The sequence below is a fragment of the Cygnus atratus genome, chromosome 17, assembly GCF_013377495.2.
Source record: "Cygnus atratus isolate AKBS03 ecotype Queensland, Australia chromosome 17, CAtr_DNAZoo_HiC_assembly, whole genome shotgun sequence".
Taxonomy (NCBI): Eukaryota; Metazoa; Chordata; class Aves; order Anseriformes; family Anatidae; genus Cygnus; species Cygnus atratus.
Window position 1 is genome coordinate 6,510,663 of NC_066378.1, and position 15,846 is coordinate 6,526,508.

Sequence of the window (15,846 nt, forward strand, 5' to 3'; positions counted from 1 at the left end):
AGCTTTTGCTCAGCTGAATCACTTCTTCCTTAACTGAACTATATCAGTTGTTTCGTAGGCTGTCTCTCCAGGAAAATAAAGGAGTAGGTTGTCAGTGTGCAGTGAGGCTACTGCATTTTTGGTAGGATTACCCAGTACATTAACTATAACATATTATTTCACATTTTTAATGCAGTGTGCACAATTAACTATCAAGTAGTAAACTATTATAAAATATGTTCAGCAGAGGAACCTCCTAATTGTTTGCTACTCCTACATCTGATGCTTTGTTTTTTGAAGAGAGCATACTCATTTCAAGTAAATATACTTCATGTAGAAATTGGTCATTATCATAATTTGTTTAGTGACAGCAAAAGCGTAAGAGTGTGTCTAATTTGGCAGTCAACAAGCTTGCATTTACCTATCGGGTGATAGAAAGGAACAGCTGCCATACTCTATCTTCATAACACTATCTTCACACTTTCAATTTTCTTACTTCCTTAATTTCTCTTTGGAGAGAGGATGGTAAATAGCTCTGAAAGCCATGGAGCCTACTTACCAGAGTATAGATAAAAAGCTCTCCTTTCTGCTGAACTCACTAGTCTAGATCAGGGATTTTTTTTGTGGTTAGATACTTTTTTTTTTTAGGTATAGGATCAAGAAATGTTTTCTTCTGGGTTTGTTTATTTTTGTTAAGCTTGTGTGTCCTTCAGCAACCTGTATTTTCCAGCCTACCGTTATCTCATGATGTTTCTATTGCAAAGGTACACTGTTGGGATGATAGCAGGGTTTTGAGCTGTGCTTCAAATGTGTTGGTCATCAATTCTTGGGGGCGGGGGGGACATCTTAAACTCTTCTCATTTTCTGGTAAATGCCTACTAACAAGTTGCAGCAGTATACTTTGCCATCTACCTGTGAGAGAAGGTGTTAAATAAGCCCATAGTAGAACATAAGCTGTGCACCAGAAGTATTTTTTCCCCTCAAGCTATTCAGGCTATTTATTCTCTTTGACCCCTGTATGAGGCCCTATCCAAATATTCTTTTTGTACTTGCATCCAAAATACTTATCCTAATGTTTGTGCAATAATTTATTTCTAGAAATACAGGCTAGCATCACTGTCTTTGTGCTGCATCACAGATTGGGGAAAGGTGAATTAGTAATGTTGTAGTATTGGAAGCTCTATGTCTAATATGCTCTTTTTTTTCTTTTTAATTTAAACCAGATTTGTGACTTTGGACTGGCTCGTGTTGCAGATCCAGACCATGATCACACAGGATTCCTGACAGAATACGTGGCCACACGTTGGTACAGGGCTCCTGAGATCATGCTGAATTCTAAGGTAAGAACCATAGTGCGTTGCTGTGATGCTTCTTTTGCTGGTTATTCACTTATAAGTACCAAATTCTTCTCTTCCCTCCTGCCCCTTCTGTGCTGTTTTTTTTGTTTTTTCTATTTTTTTAGGATCAGAATGCATGCATAGTCTTGAGAAAACAGGATGATGGATTTACAGCATAGCTACTCTCTTGTAATAAATTTGTGATTCCAGATACAATTATTGGGTACTACAACTGAGTAGACATGTGCATGAGTTCCCATATGCCCAGTTCCTTGCTATTCATGAGACTTCTTTCTGTCAGATGCTCTCTTTCATAGAGCAGGACAGAAGTACTAATAATGAGAGCATTTTAGTGCTGTGTTCAACAAGGCTTGTAAATGTTGCCTTGGTGTTATCTTGACGTCTTAATTTGGGTTTAGAATGCATAATGAGGGTGAGTCTGATTCTGAAGGCATGTGATCTTTTCTGTATGTCAATCTTACTGGCATTCACATAGTCTTAATCAAGTCATCCTTTTTTTCTTTTTACTTGGAGTTATTCTTACATTTACCTCTGATAAGGTGAATCCAATTTCTGTATGGTGTGACTAATGGGTATCTTTCATAAACTTTGCATTAGTTTCTACAACCGCATACTTGGTAGTAAAATACCTATGTGACACCTGTGTCTGTATCTTATGTTCCCCAAAGACTTTGCCTCTGTAGGATAACTGCTTGGTTATTGGGTTTGATTTCTTGTGGCAATAGTGTGTTTAATGTGCTTTTTAGAAAACAAGCATCTGCTCAGTGGAGGGTTTTTTTAGGCTTCCTGTATTTTAAACTTCCACTGAGGCCTTAAAAATAGGGCAACTTAATCTTATTTCTGGATATTTGCATATATTTATCAGCAGCTTCTACAAGAACATGTTTTGTGTGTTTCTTAAGAGATGGTCAGCTCATAACATTCCTGGTCTATAATGAGACTTTTTTCAGAATTAGTGCATTGAAAACACTGTTGAATGATCATACGATGAGGAGCTGGTGCTGAGTCAGCTGTGGATTCAGCAGTCACTAGCTTTTGTTGGAAGCTCTCTACTACTGGGAGGGGGTGTAGTACACAGCAGGCTATGGGAGAATAGGGCAAGGGAGTTTATAGGGTCAGGGGTTCTTGAGGTAAAGTTGCCCTTGTGTTATTACCCAAGCAGTAGTGTAAATACACTTCTGAATCAGAGCCTTTCCTTATGTATAGCATAGATTATACACTTGAAAATAGTTCGTTCAGTTCTTCTCAGCATAGTATTGTTTCCTACAATTGGCCTTCTCACATCATCTTTACTACTTACTTGCCTGTTATGTTTACAAGTCACCTAACCAACAATCCATTTTGTCCTTTCACCCCTTTGATGCTTAAGGTTTCCTACTGACTTGTGTGGTGTTTAGATCCTGTACTATTAGGAAGCGTGGCTTTTTTCCCCATATGTTTAGCATGCCATTAGGAGCTATAGATTAAACAATATTGTAAAGGTTTCTGAACTTTTAAGTCTCTTAAGTTAGTATAAGGCCCATTTCTGAAATTTGTTATTGTAAATTGGCTATAGAACTAGGGAGTCTCAGAAATTTGTGGTTGGCAGCATGTACAGCTAAACTTACAGAATCCTTTTGGAAAAGCATATCTTGCATGTTTCAGTTCTTGCTACACCTTCAAAGCAGTGTTTTTGATGCACAATTCTTATTTCATTCACTGAAAGGATTGTGAACTATGGGAACGGGCTGCCCAGGGAATTACTGGAGTCACCATCCGTGGCGGTCTCCAGAAAAAGTGTAGTTGTAGAGCTTGGTGCCATAGTTTAATGGTGGACTTGGCAGTGCTAGGTTAGATGATCATAGAGGTGTTTTCCAACCTAAATGATTCTGTCATTCTGTACAAGAAAAATAAAACAGCATGAACAAGCATGACTCATCTAAAAAAATATATCACTGTACTTTCAAAATTTACTGAAGTATCATGTTACTGCAATTATGCAAAAATATATTTGAACAAAAATCTTGCTTTGCTTTACTTGCAGGGTTACACCAAGTCTATTGACATCTGGTCAGTAGGCTGTATTCTGGCAGAGATGCTCTCCAACAGACCTATTTTTCCAGGAAAACACTACCTTGACCAACTTAACCACATCCTTGGTAAGCTTTATATAATGAAGTGGCATTTCCATATCTCTCTCTCTCCATCTTTTCTACCACTACACTAGTCTTGGTCAGCCATTTCTCTTTCTCTTGGTTTTGTATTTCCTTTGACCTATGCTACTATGTATGCATGAGGTGTCTTCAAGAATATAAAATGTATGGATTTATAGCTGCATCTTCTGTTCTCTGTAGTTATTTCTGTAGTGGTTTCTGTAGTAATTCATTGATTTGAGAGGGCAGCAAGAGGATACTTACTATATCAATAGATACTTTTTTAAAAGGTAAAAAAGCTCAAATACACCAATAGGTCCAAGTCTTTTTTTTTAATTTCTATGGATAAGCCACTTATATCAACTGGATCTTGTAAACAAAGTACTGATAATTGGAAAACTCAAATACAGTTGTTTATTTATGAGAAAAATTAAATTAAATCTTTTTAGTAAAGGTAAGGTTTCTAAAAATTCTAGAGTATTCTCTGCAGTTAAAACATTTAGTGTGGAATCTTCTTCCTAGCAGTTTTAATGTTGAGTTTTAGCAAGTATGGCATGACTGTTTTTAATGTACTTTTCATAGAAATGCAGTAGTTTGTTTGTTTATCTATTTATTTATTTATTTTAATAGGCATACTTGGATCCCCTTCCCAAGAAGATTTGAATTGTATAATAAATTTAAAGGCCAGAAACTATTTGCTTTCCCTACCACACAAAAACAAGGTACCATGGAACAGGCTGTTTCCAAATGCTGACCCCAAAGGTATTTTATACTCTATTACATTGTATTAGGTATTCAAAAGTGGAAATGAATACCAAAATAGAACATTCAGGTCCCTTAAAACAGCTGTATAAGTCAGGTGTAAAATCATAAATCAGCATGAAACTCTTCTACCAACTTATCTTTTAAAATAATTTTAAAAATACGTCTAAAATTACGTGGTGTGGTGTTTGATCATTAACTTCCTTATAACAAAAAAGAATGGAAATTCCAGCTATTGTTGTCTTTGAAAGTGTAGTTCATTCAAGTACTCAATGTTGGCATTGGACGTTTGCTGTTTGTTTTTGTATGTAACTATTATTTCTTTCTAACTTCTATGTATAGCTTAAGGATTGCTGTATTCATGGTACAGCGCTCTTACTTGCTCTGACACAATTCATGTCACGTGAGTTTTTTGAACTGATAGGATAATTCACTCTTAGTGAATGTGAACAGGTACTGAACTGTCATGAAAAAGCTGATTTCTGCAGATGGAACTGTAAAGCCGATCATCCCCATCACTGGGAAAAACAGCTGTGATTTATTCTGCTTTTGTAGTGCTCATCAGTGTGAGAATTTTTTTCTGTGAGATTCTGACAGCAAATTGCAGCCATGCCTATGTGCTCAGCTGCTGGGGGAACATGCAGTTAGCATGACTTCCGTAACACCTTTTCATCTAAATCTTGAGGGTAGCTTTGACAGCAGTCTTTCAAAAAGCTGTTTGCCATCATTTCAGTAAAAGCAATCTGCACAACATGGAGAGCAAGCATGTGAGTTTCCAGTGTTGAGAAAACTGAACGAAAATATTTAATGCTAATTGTTACACAAGCCTTGCAGCTTTTTAAAGCTGCCATTGAACGCGCTGGTAAATTTCTGTATATCCTGCAGTGCTTTGTATCCATCCAGGCACCTTATCCTGACACAAAGCTAGAACTGCCTTGGTGCAGTGAGAAGTTTGTATTTGAGTTTTGCTGTAAATAATGTGATGAGGAGGAGAAATGGAATGGAACTTAATGATTCTGCAAATATCTGTGGTCGTCTTGCTTCTATAATCATTCTGTTTCCATTCCCAAGAAAAGAAAAACGTGTTACAACCAAAGTAGCTGAACAATTGCAGTAACTCTGATTTGTAACATTTGACCAGAGTTTCATCAGACCTCATGCTCTGTCTTACAGGATCTTCAAGTTCTCTGTGGGTTCTTTACAAGTTGCCTTCTACAGATTTTGCCTAAATCTCACAAATATTTGCACCTTTAGCTGGAGAATGTCTTCTGGGTTACTTATAATAGTGTACTACGAATATATAATATTCTTTAATAACTTCTGGATGACACTTTCATCATCAAACAGACCAGTTTTCTTTTCAAAATGAGAACGTATTCTTGATTACTTCTTCATTTCAGACAAGGTCTATCTTGTTTTGGATTTCTATGCCAAAAATTCAAAGATCCGTTTGATGAAAAAAATCTATTCAATTTCTGTTGTAGCTGAAAGCAGTTTGTGCCATAGAGGTCTGTGCAGTTCTTTCCCTTAACATTATCTTTGACACTGTATAGCCTTTGAAAGGGTATATGGTCTGTAGAACTGTTCTTAAAACCTACCAGATGGTGCCAAAGGCAGTTGTAACTTAGGAACGCTGATAGGATGAGCAGAGGAAAGGCATACTGCCCAAGTCAAAGGAAGCATTCTACTGTTTTTGTTGCTGCTGCTACAGCTGCGGAATTCCAGCTGTGAATTGAAATTAACAAAACTTAGGGAAGCCTGTCTTTTCTATGTAGCCTGTCTTTTAACATTGCTTGTACTTTGCAGATTGTAGTGAATATTAAACTCTTGCTTACTTTTTTTCTTCTTAGCACTTGATTTGTTGGATAAAATGTTGACCTTTAATCCTCATAAGCGAATTGAAGTGGAGCAAGCTTTAGCCCATCCATATCTGGAGCAGTATTATGATCCAAGTGATGAGGTAAAGACATTGTTATAATGTAAATGTTGTTGATTAAATGATACATTATTTTTTTCATTAGTTTAAGGACAATAATTGATTGAATATACAATTGATGTTCTGCTTTTATTTTATATTTCTTATTTTAGTACTACGTTTTGGAAACTCAACAAAAAATGAATAGATGCTAAGGAATACTCTTTGAAAATGGAAATTCTCAGTTCACTGTGGTTTTGTTTCATAATGGCTGAGATAAAGTCAGGAGAATAAAGTTTGCTATCAGTTTATGCACTTAAAAGCCCCCAAAACTGAACTTGCTTTAGTTCATATTATGCTGGTGGGATTTTGGGTTACTTCTGGTGAAGAAGGAGGGGAGGAGGAAATAAGGAGGGGGACAGTACAGTATCTCAGATTATTTTTCTTCAGGTAGTTACTAAGTTACTTTGTCAAATATTTTACTGTGTGTTTTAAATTTTCCTATGATTCAATTTATGGTTCAATTTGGTAAGCTGAACTAATAAAGCACATAAGGGACTAATAGAATGAGTTGTTCCTTGAAGATGGCACAATATTAGACACTTTTGTGAAGCACATTATTTTCAGATTTTTTTCACATACAGGGACTGCATGAAATATACTAAAAATAAATAAATAACAATAAGTCTCTATATTATTAAGCCTGTAGCTGAAGCACCCTTCAAGTTTGATATGGAGTTGGATGACTTGCCGAAGGAAAAGCTGAAAGAATTGATTTTTGAGGAAACTGCTAGATTCCAGCCAGGATATCCATCTTAAATTGTGCATAGGTAAAGTCACAGCAATAAGAAACCATTTGGGAAGGGGGAAAGAATTCTGTAACTCTCTGGCTACCACTAGGGAAATGTATAACTGACTGTTTCTATTGATATGCTAACTAGCTCCTGAAGTAAAAACTTTCTGCTTATTCCATTGGCATCAGTCCTATTCTGTTACTGAAGAAATGGGTTTATTTTACTCTGCAACACTGAAATGTCTAAAGGGAATCCAGGCAATTGTCTTGAGATGTTTACCTACTTCTTAGGTTACATTTACGGAATAAGAATTACATTTAATTAGTGCTTCTCAGAATAAAAGCCATGTGAACGCTTTTTGAAATGTAAATCTTACTTAAAAAAAAAAAAACAACAAACTTGTCAAGGGGACAGTGATCTTCATTCGAGATACTAGAGTATTTTGTCATATGGCTTCAAATGCTTTTTAAAAAATTCTTCCTTAAATGTAATGTGCAGAGGAGAAACCTTTTAAACTATTTAAAAACAAACAAAAATCCCAGAACCATAAAACTTCGGTATAACTTCCAGTACTTCTGAAATAATTGTATGACTAAATAGCTGTCTAGCTATTCTTAAATTAATTATGATTATACTTGCTAATATTTTGAAGATTTAAACTTTCTTAATTTAAAATGTACTGATACTTGCTGTCTCTGACACTGTTTTATTTTTTCAAATCAATAAACTTAACTGGTCTTCATGTACCATGAGGCTTGCAAGTCTCACTAGTTTCATACAAAATTGGTCAAATACTTACCTGAATAATTTTTCCAACACTTGAGAAACTTCAGTGATACTGCTAGTAGTTTAAAGTATGTAAGCTTTGTGTCTAGACAAGAAAAACAACCCAAAGATGACAGCCTAATATGTGTTGCCTATTTTGTGGGCTTAAAAATGGATCCTGTGCTATTGTCTACCAATGTTCTACAAGTGTGTCATCTCTGCCTGGCAGTTCTAGCAGAAAAGTTAAGTTTAGAGCCTGTGAGTGTCTCCATTGCAAGAAATCTAAGACCTTGACAGCAGTGTGTAGAAACTTTATTGCTTTGCTATAACCAGTAATTTTTCTGCACTAAAAATGGTATTTCAGTTTCTGCATTGCTTATACCTCCAGTTTCTTTTATTTAATGTTGCACTGGTAGAAAGGAAAAAAAGTTGAGGAAACTGTTGAAAATGGTTTTTACTTTAACAGGGATAACTTCTGTTGTCACTAGTTTGAATATTGAATATAATTATTTTGAATATCAAAGTTCACAACAGAAGTAATTTTGATTTTTAGAAAGTGTTTCATTTGTGAAGCTTACTAGCTAACATTCAAAGCTATTTTAATAATTAAAATTTAGATAAATCTGAGGCTCATACTCTGGGCTTTTATTACTAGTTGGGCATTACCAATAGAATTAGAACTGGGGTGCAATAACATGGCTGGTACCTGTTTCTCTTCTGTGTTTTCTAAAGCTAATTCTGTACAAGAGCCACTAGGAGTACATGCACACATTCTGAAAGAAAATAACATAAATGGAGTAAGATGAAACCTGTTATTAAAAGGCCATAGAATCAAGGAGGGAGAACAAACAGCTAGCATTGTGGCAAATCAGTTTATGATCTCTGCTCTTTTCCTCTTTGCCCAGACTACACTTACCTGGGTTGTATTAGGGATTAAGGGATAAAAGGATCTGGAATAAAGATACCTATCGGTGATCCAGTGCTAAGGGAAATTTCTTTGAATGCTATTACGAAAAGTTGATTTGGTTGATGTGATGCTGAAATTTAAGTATTTTACTTAACTTGATAATGATATGCTGGTATATTGTACAAATCTGTCGTTAGAATTATTAGATACTCTGTTTCACAGCAGTTTGAGTAGCTGACGTAGTGAAAACTGGTTCTTAGCAGTTGGCTTGGACTGCACAGTGACAAGTCTCTTCCTGTGCGCTTCTACTCTCCTCCCCAACCCCACACTTTATCAGCTAGCTCTGCTCAGTGTGTTATTTCCTGTCATAGTTTTTGATTGTAGTTTTTGGAATTAAGAAGCCATGTGAAAATAAGCAATTATTCAAATAAATAATGAGTAATTTGGAGAAAGGTAGAAATATCTTCCTGTTTAATAGTCATGTTTCTGTATTTTGTCACTTAGGAGTTTAAAAGGATTTACACAGGGAACGGCTTGTGTTTGGGGGGGGGCTTATAACCCATGTGGATAACGAAGCTAACATTTTAAATAGTTGGTCTCCTGGCTACTTGCTAGGTTAAGGAGTTTCTCAGGGAAAGCTTTTTTTAAAGTAATATATATTGGTACTGCTGTCTCTGACTCATGGTAAAACATGGTGTATGAAAACACAAATAGGAAAAATATATGTGTTTTGAAAGACAATGTTAAAACTTTCTTCACTTAAATATGTCTCTGCTCTTTTTTGTAGGACAAGGACTTAAAGGACTGGGCATGCTCAAACGTTGCTGTTCCTCTTCCCAGTTCTTTATTGTTGGTCATGTCTTGTGGCCTCTCTCAGCTTATCCACTAACTCCTTTGAGCCATTCAGGAGGGCAGTTCCTGGTAGTTTTGGCTTTTCATGCTTTCAATGAATCTTTTAAGCCTGAAGAATTGTAATTTACACTCCTATGCGTAATGCCCATTGTTGACCTGTTGCAGTACTGTACTGTAAGTGCACCTACTGCTGGCCGTGTTTTTAACTGCTTGCTTTCTGGTTTGAAAGATGCAGTGGTTCCTTTCACTCCTGGATCAATATCCAAGAAGATAATTCATTAACCGATAAGAAGTTTACACCATGAACTATGTTTTTCTGACTTTACTGAAGTCGCTGGCATTTTTTTAGAAAAGCTACTATTCAGGGCACTTTAAGTCAGTGACATCCCAGATTTTTTTTGCACTTCCTTTTTAAATAGAAATGGTTAGCATCCAGTGGGGTTTATACCATTATGCTATGGATTACAGCATAAGTTGTGTTCATGTTAATCTTGCTTATGCACTTGTTTGGGTGTCCTGTGCTGTACATGTAGGTATTCTATACAGCGTAATAGCCACATAGGAACCCATCTTAATTGAATTCATCTAAGAAACATTTTTCTGTGTATTGACGAAACTTGTACCTTTTCTCCCTGCCTTTTTAAAGAGATCATTTAAAGTTTAACCATGTTGGAGGCGTAGTACTTCCAAAGTTCATACCATATAGTAGTGTTTATAAGACTTGTGCAAAGAGAATGAGTGGCAGCTTGCCAACTTATATCTATTCACCGTGTGGTGGAAGATTAGCAAAGAACATAATGGCATGATGACCTACAGGTGAATGCTTTTCTTTGTGGAAGGCATCTGAATGTGGTGGTAAGCGAGAAACCAAAATATGATGTTAATAAACTCAGTCTACATACTGCATACCAATGAAATGCTTCAAATGAGGATTGATAGTTTTACATTTTAATCACTGACATTCAGAATTCTTGCAGAGAGGAACACTGCATCTTTAAATGAGAAAGTCTGAATTTACTTTTGCTCCTACAGCATGTCAGCATCTCAAGTTCATTTCTTGCAACCTACACTATGGTGATTTGTAATCAAGCCTCCATGAGCTCGTGACATGAAGTACTGTTCTGTTGTCAAGTACTATCAAACTTTTCTGATAATGCTGAGTTAGGACAACCAAACAAAGCTAGCACTAAATAATGTTTAAAATTGTATACCTTTTAATGATCTTTTCAAGTATTTGTTACTGAAATTGTATAATGTGGAGTTTACTAGGTGTTATGTTCCAGTGCAGTGCCTCCTTTTCTTTCCCCACTGCTCTCTGTGGTGAGAAATTTGCCTTGTTTAAAATAATTACTGTGCCCTCGCATGACTGTTAAAGCTTTCTGTGCAAAGATGATTGTCTAAGTGCCACATGCCTATGATTGAGAGAAAAAAAAAATCTATTGTTACCTCTGAGTTGTGTTCAACTGAAATGCTATTCAACAAATAACTTAGGAAAAATAGTTCTATTTTTAGCTTTTCATATCTCTGCTGTCTTTTTCTCATTTTATTTTGGCAGCAGTGAAGAATGGATTGTATAGACTGCTTGCTAATATGAACAAAATGCACTTGTAATTCCTGGAAATAAATTTAAATCTTATATCTTCACATTAACATAAAGAATTAGTTTTTGGTTTCCTCTTGGGTAATGTGTTTGAATGGAAATCAGGTTCAATTGCTACTGTAGTATACAAGGATGCTTGCTGGTTAATAATTCCAGGCTTCCTCATACCACTTAAGTCTGTTTTTCAAAGAAAAGAAAGCCATTAACTTAGATTTCAATAGATAAGGGTGCTTACAAGATTCCATTTCAAAATTTTCCTTTTCTTACAGTTTGAGTGTTAGCCTACCAAAACTAATTTTTAATAAGCAAGGGTTCATTTTAAAGGGCATTTTTGATTAGGAAGTTCCTGTGGTACATAAATCTCTGTTGCATGGAACATATTAGGAGCATTATCAGGACACTGCACAAGTGATTGTTGAATTGTGGTATGGAACCTATGCTAAAAAACATTTCTATAGAAGAAATATGCACTTGACTGTTGATACTAGTGTAGAAATTTCTTTTGACATTTCTACGCATCTTTACCAAAATGCTTTCCTCACTTGGTTTGGAGAAGCTGAAATATTTCTAGAATCTCTGCTACTTGTACCATCATCATTACTACAGGAATCATGGTTGGAAAGATGATTGTTACTGAAATTAGTTTGTAACACCTCAGTTTTAGTTTATTAAGGAAGAATTTTGGCAGCTTGTTTCATCCTTCTTTCCCAGTAATTTTTTAGTATTTTCTTTAATTTTGGATTTTGGGGGAGCTGGAGATTTACCTTTGCAATCTGTCTCTTGGGATGAGAAGCCAAGGGTTTGCTTTACCTAACATCTGGTGCTTTCAGGCTTTCTTCCTTAGCTATCCTGCTGAATCAAATTGGCATCCATCAGTATCAGTAACTGCATTCATCTATCTTCTACTGAATTCAGTACACATTGTTAAGCAGAATTTGTTAAAGTGTCAAGTGCAGAAGCGTGATTTTTTTTGTCAGACTTTGAAAACAGTTTAAAAGAAGGTGCCTGTAACACTGTTAGGTCAGCTATTTCATCATTTTACATTGATTTTTTTTCTCTTTTATCTACTTTTTGTATTTTTAGAGCAGAGAACCGAAACTCGTAACTGAAGTAACATGTATTTCATGGTAAAGATGTTTTGGGAATAAGGAATGTAAACAGTTAATTGTCAAAACATTCCAACTTTATAGCTGAAGAAAAATATGCAAACATGAACTTCTTATCGATGCTTTGGCAAAGAAGCATCTTACTCTGCTATCCTGACTGTCACCAGAATCTTCCTCATCAATATTATGTGTATATATATATATATACACGTTTATATATATATATATATATATAGTCGAAGTGTACAACACACTACATGGGCCGAGCGGTGTGGTGCACTATGAACTTTCAGGAGTAGCAGGTGGTGACATAACTCAGCAGTGGCCAAATGAAACCCAAGGAGTTTAGCATGGTTTTCCTTACAGAATGGGAGAAAAAGAAAAACCTGTTGTTGCTGCCCACTGTAATACGCTGTGTTATATTTATACCATGTCGAAGTTGTTTGCTGAGCAACTGTACTATAGATTTAAACTTTATTAATATATATTTGCTTATGTTAGTGTAGTTTATATAGTCCTTGGTTATTGATAAATTTGTGTTGTTACAGCACAGTGATATGGTATAAATATAGGTCTATACATACACACAATATACTCATGAATTTGGTTCCTTGCATAGTACTTTTATATTTGTACAGCAATGTCTTCAAGTAATCCCGGATTTTAGGGGAAGTATTTTTGTAAATGCAGTGGTTTAAACAGAAAATCCAAACAATCCTTTTACTAAGTTTTAAATTCATTTGTGGTTCAAAATGGTTTAGTTAACAATTGAAATCAAGACACTAAATTAGTGAAAAGTGCACATTAGTAAAGTGAAGCTTACAATGTTTTTTTTGTAGCATGTGCTGTGATCAAACTAAGTGAAACATTGGAGGAAATGTAAAAGTTGGACTACCTTTGTAAATCTAGAACAAATTTCTACAGGTTGCAGCTGGATTACTCACTATTGTTGCCTTTTCTTGTGTTGTATCAGTGTAGAGCACTCTTAAAATACTCAAACTGCTTTGTCTTTGCTTTGTACTGTTGGTGCCTTCTTAGTCATGTACCCCACAAGTCATGCATAGCTAATTTAGTTAATGGTAAGTTTAACATTTAAGAAAAAGGCAAAGGAAGATTTTATATAAAAAACTAAAAAAAAAAATAAATCATTTTCTGTATGTTCTTATTCATTGTAACAATTAAACGTTTATATTGTGACAGATTTGTGATTTGGTTAATCTGTATAGATCAATTGTAAGTAGCAAAGGTTTATATTTCGTCTTATTCTTTTAATGTTGTAAGCGTTTGTGATTTTCTTTTTTAAATCAGGTAACTTAATGTTCTGTTTTGTTTTTGGCATCTGAATCTTGTAAAAACAAATGCAAAGAAAATCATTAAATTGTGTCCCTGTATTACCAAATCAGCATAGTACTGTGCATATATAAAAAAAATGACTGGAATTTTGCTTTAAAATGAGCTGTTTTATAAATCATACACTGTATTACATTAGCATGTCTAAAAAATGACTGTCACTTGAACAGTGTAGTAGCAAGTAGCCTACATGAATATTTTAAAATACACAAGTGTGTTTGTTTTAGTGTATGACTATATCAGCTTGAAATTAAATTAGGGAAGCCATCCAAAAAAAATACACGTAAAGTTTGTAGACAGGCAGAAGTGTTGTATCTTTGTGGCAAGAAAGTTTTGAAAGCCATTGGTATTTTGAGCTATTGAGCATGGATTGTTTTGACTCTCTTGATATTATAGCTATAGCCCATTTCCCAGGAAATCTTGAAAAGAATTACTTGAGCAATCCTTAAAGACCAAATGTTTTCATTTTGCTATGAAAAAGGTTCTTGTCACCAAGGTTTGAAACGTTCTGTGATGTCTGGGAGCAGCGCACTGTTACATCGCTGTAATGGGCTTTATATGGTTTTTATGTTTATATTTTTAAGCCTAAAATCAAGCTGTGCCAAAGAACCGAGCTCTTAAAAGATGTAATTGGATGATGGCAGCTAAAAACTTCTGTAATTAATATGGAAACAGAAAAAATGTGACCTGAAACTAACAAGTGTTTATCAGTAACTGACAGGTCTGTGACAACTCTGAAAACTGGCTTGTTAAAATTCATCTCTCCATCCCCTCTCTGGCTTTCACAGCGGCGAATGCGTTTTCTTCCAGAATGTTACAGAATTTAATTTGGCTATAGTAGGGTTATGCATGTTCTTTTTCTCTGAATGTAGCTGCCTTTGTCTTTTTGTTCCTGCCAGCAGTACATTGGATTGCAACATATGTATTTCAGTGAGTTACTTCAAGGTATAACAAAACTGCAGCTTGTCACAGTGGAGGTTTTGACAAGCTGCTGATTAGCACTCTTGTAATGCTTGTTTAAGTGGGGTTAGTTAAAATATGCATATTTTCTGTGTTCCACCAGAATCGGACACTGATCCTTTGATCCTTTCTATCTGTGAGCTTGAAGTGTAATGGGCAGTCTTAAATTCCTGGAGTCAAAGACTGTATAGATGGGTACTCGGGTTTGTTCGCGTGGGCTGGGCTGCTGTAGTTAGAGCACCCTGGAAGCTGAACCCCCAGGGCTGGGGGAGATGGTGCACTCAAATACAAAGTAAAAATGCTTTCGAGTATAAGCCATGTATCTGCTGCCAGTACTTTCTCTACAGACCAAAGATGTGCGCTTCCATGTTGTGTACGTTTTATTTTGCTATTCTTGCTACTAATTTACATATAACACTTGACAAGCTTAAAAAATAAAAGTGTAGAAGGCTTAAAAACTTTCATAACATCAGTACATGCCATTTCTGTTGATGGTTATCTTGCTCTGTTGCACATGAAACTCCTCAGCTTCAGAAGAGTTCTGCAGCTTGAACTCTGGTTTCTGAGAAGGCTTTGGTTACTCTGCAAAACAATGTTCTGTCACTTGTACAAGTGCAAGAGGTGACCAGTGTTCAAATGTGGCTCTGCTCATGCTGTGTTCATGTGAATGTTAATCTTGGAAGTTAGATATGAGAATTGTTCTGTAAACCCTTTATCTTTCTATTTTATGAATTACGCACACAACTTCAGGTATCCTTCACAACTTTTTCACAACTTTGTCCATTTTTTCAGTATGTCTTGCCATTTCACCAATTTACTTTTCTCTGTCATCTTAGTTAAAAGTGAAGCTAAATTCTCAGTTGTTCCAAAAATCTGTGGGATTCATGAGGTTCTGGTGATAACAGCTTACTGATCGTATTAATTAAACTGATGTAAATCCACTGAAGAGGTAAGCATAAAAACTGGAAGGTCTCCTGAGATTGTTCCTGTTGAAAGCATAGCATGTGATCTGGTAACTGTGTTGATTTCTGGGAAGGCAATATAAAAACATACAAGGAACAGAAAGGGACAATACATTTATGTAAGATGTGATGTGAAACCCCATTCCACTGGGTTTCTTTGTTGCTGTTGGGAACTTCAGCCTGAGATTCAACAGACCCTGGTTCAAATTTTTCTCTTTTTGACTCCAAATATTTTTTTTTAATACTTTGTGAATACTGGAAACTTCTTGCTACTTTTCTAAAATTGCCTCTCATCTTCCTCGCAACACACACACACTTACAAGTAGCTTATGTCTGTGCGGGAAAGCTGGTCAAAGGAATCTTTTTTTCTGATTCTGTGGAAAAGAGCAAGAAATATCTTGCCA

The 15,846-nt window shown here is 35.6% G+C and overlaps 1 protein-coding gene across 1 annotated transcript in view; it reads left to right on the plus strand.

Annotated features, from left to right (window-relative positions):
* The window catches only part of MAPK1 (mitogen-activated protein kinase 1), a 35,867-nt gene extending 22,295 nt beyond the window's left edge, over positions 1–13,572 (plus strand). Inside the window, exons 4-9 of the mRNA XM_035556630.1 lie at positions 1,203–1,319; positions 3,361–3,475; positions 4,100–4,231; positions 6,082–6,191; positions 6,849–6,976; positions 9,400–13,572. Of these exons, the coding sequence (XP_035412523.1) occupies positions 1,203–1,319; positions 3,361–3,475; positions 4,100–4,231; positions 6,082–6,191; positions 6,849–6,965 (591 nt within the window). The 3' untranslated portion in view covers positions 6,966–6,976; positions 9,400–13,572. The remainder of the gene's footprint in view (positions 1–1,202; positions 1,320–3,360; positions 3,476–4,099; positions 4,232–6,081; positions 6,192–6,848; positions 6,977–9,399) is intronic.
* The last annotated feature ends 2,274 nt before the right edge of the window (positions 13,573–15,846 follow it).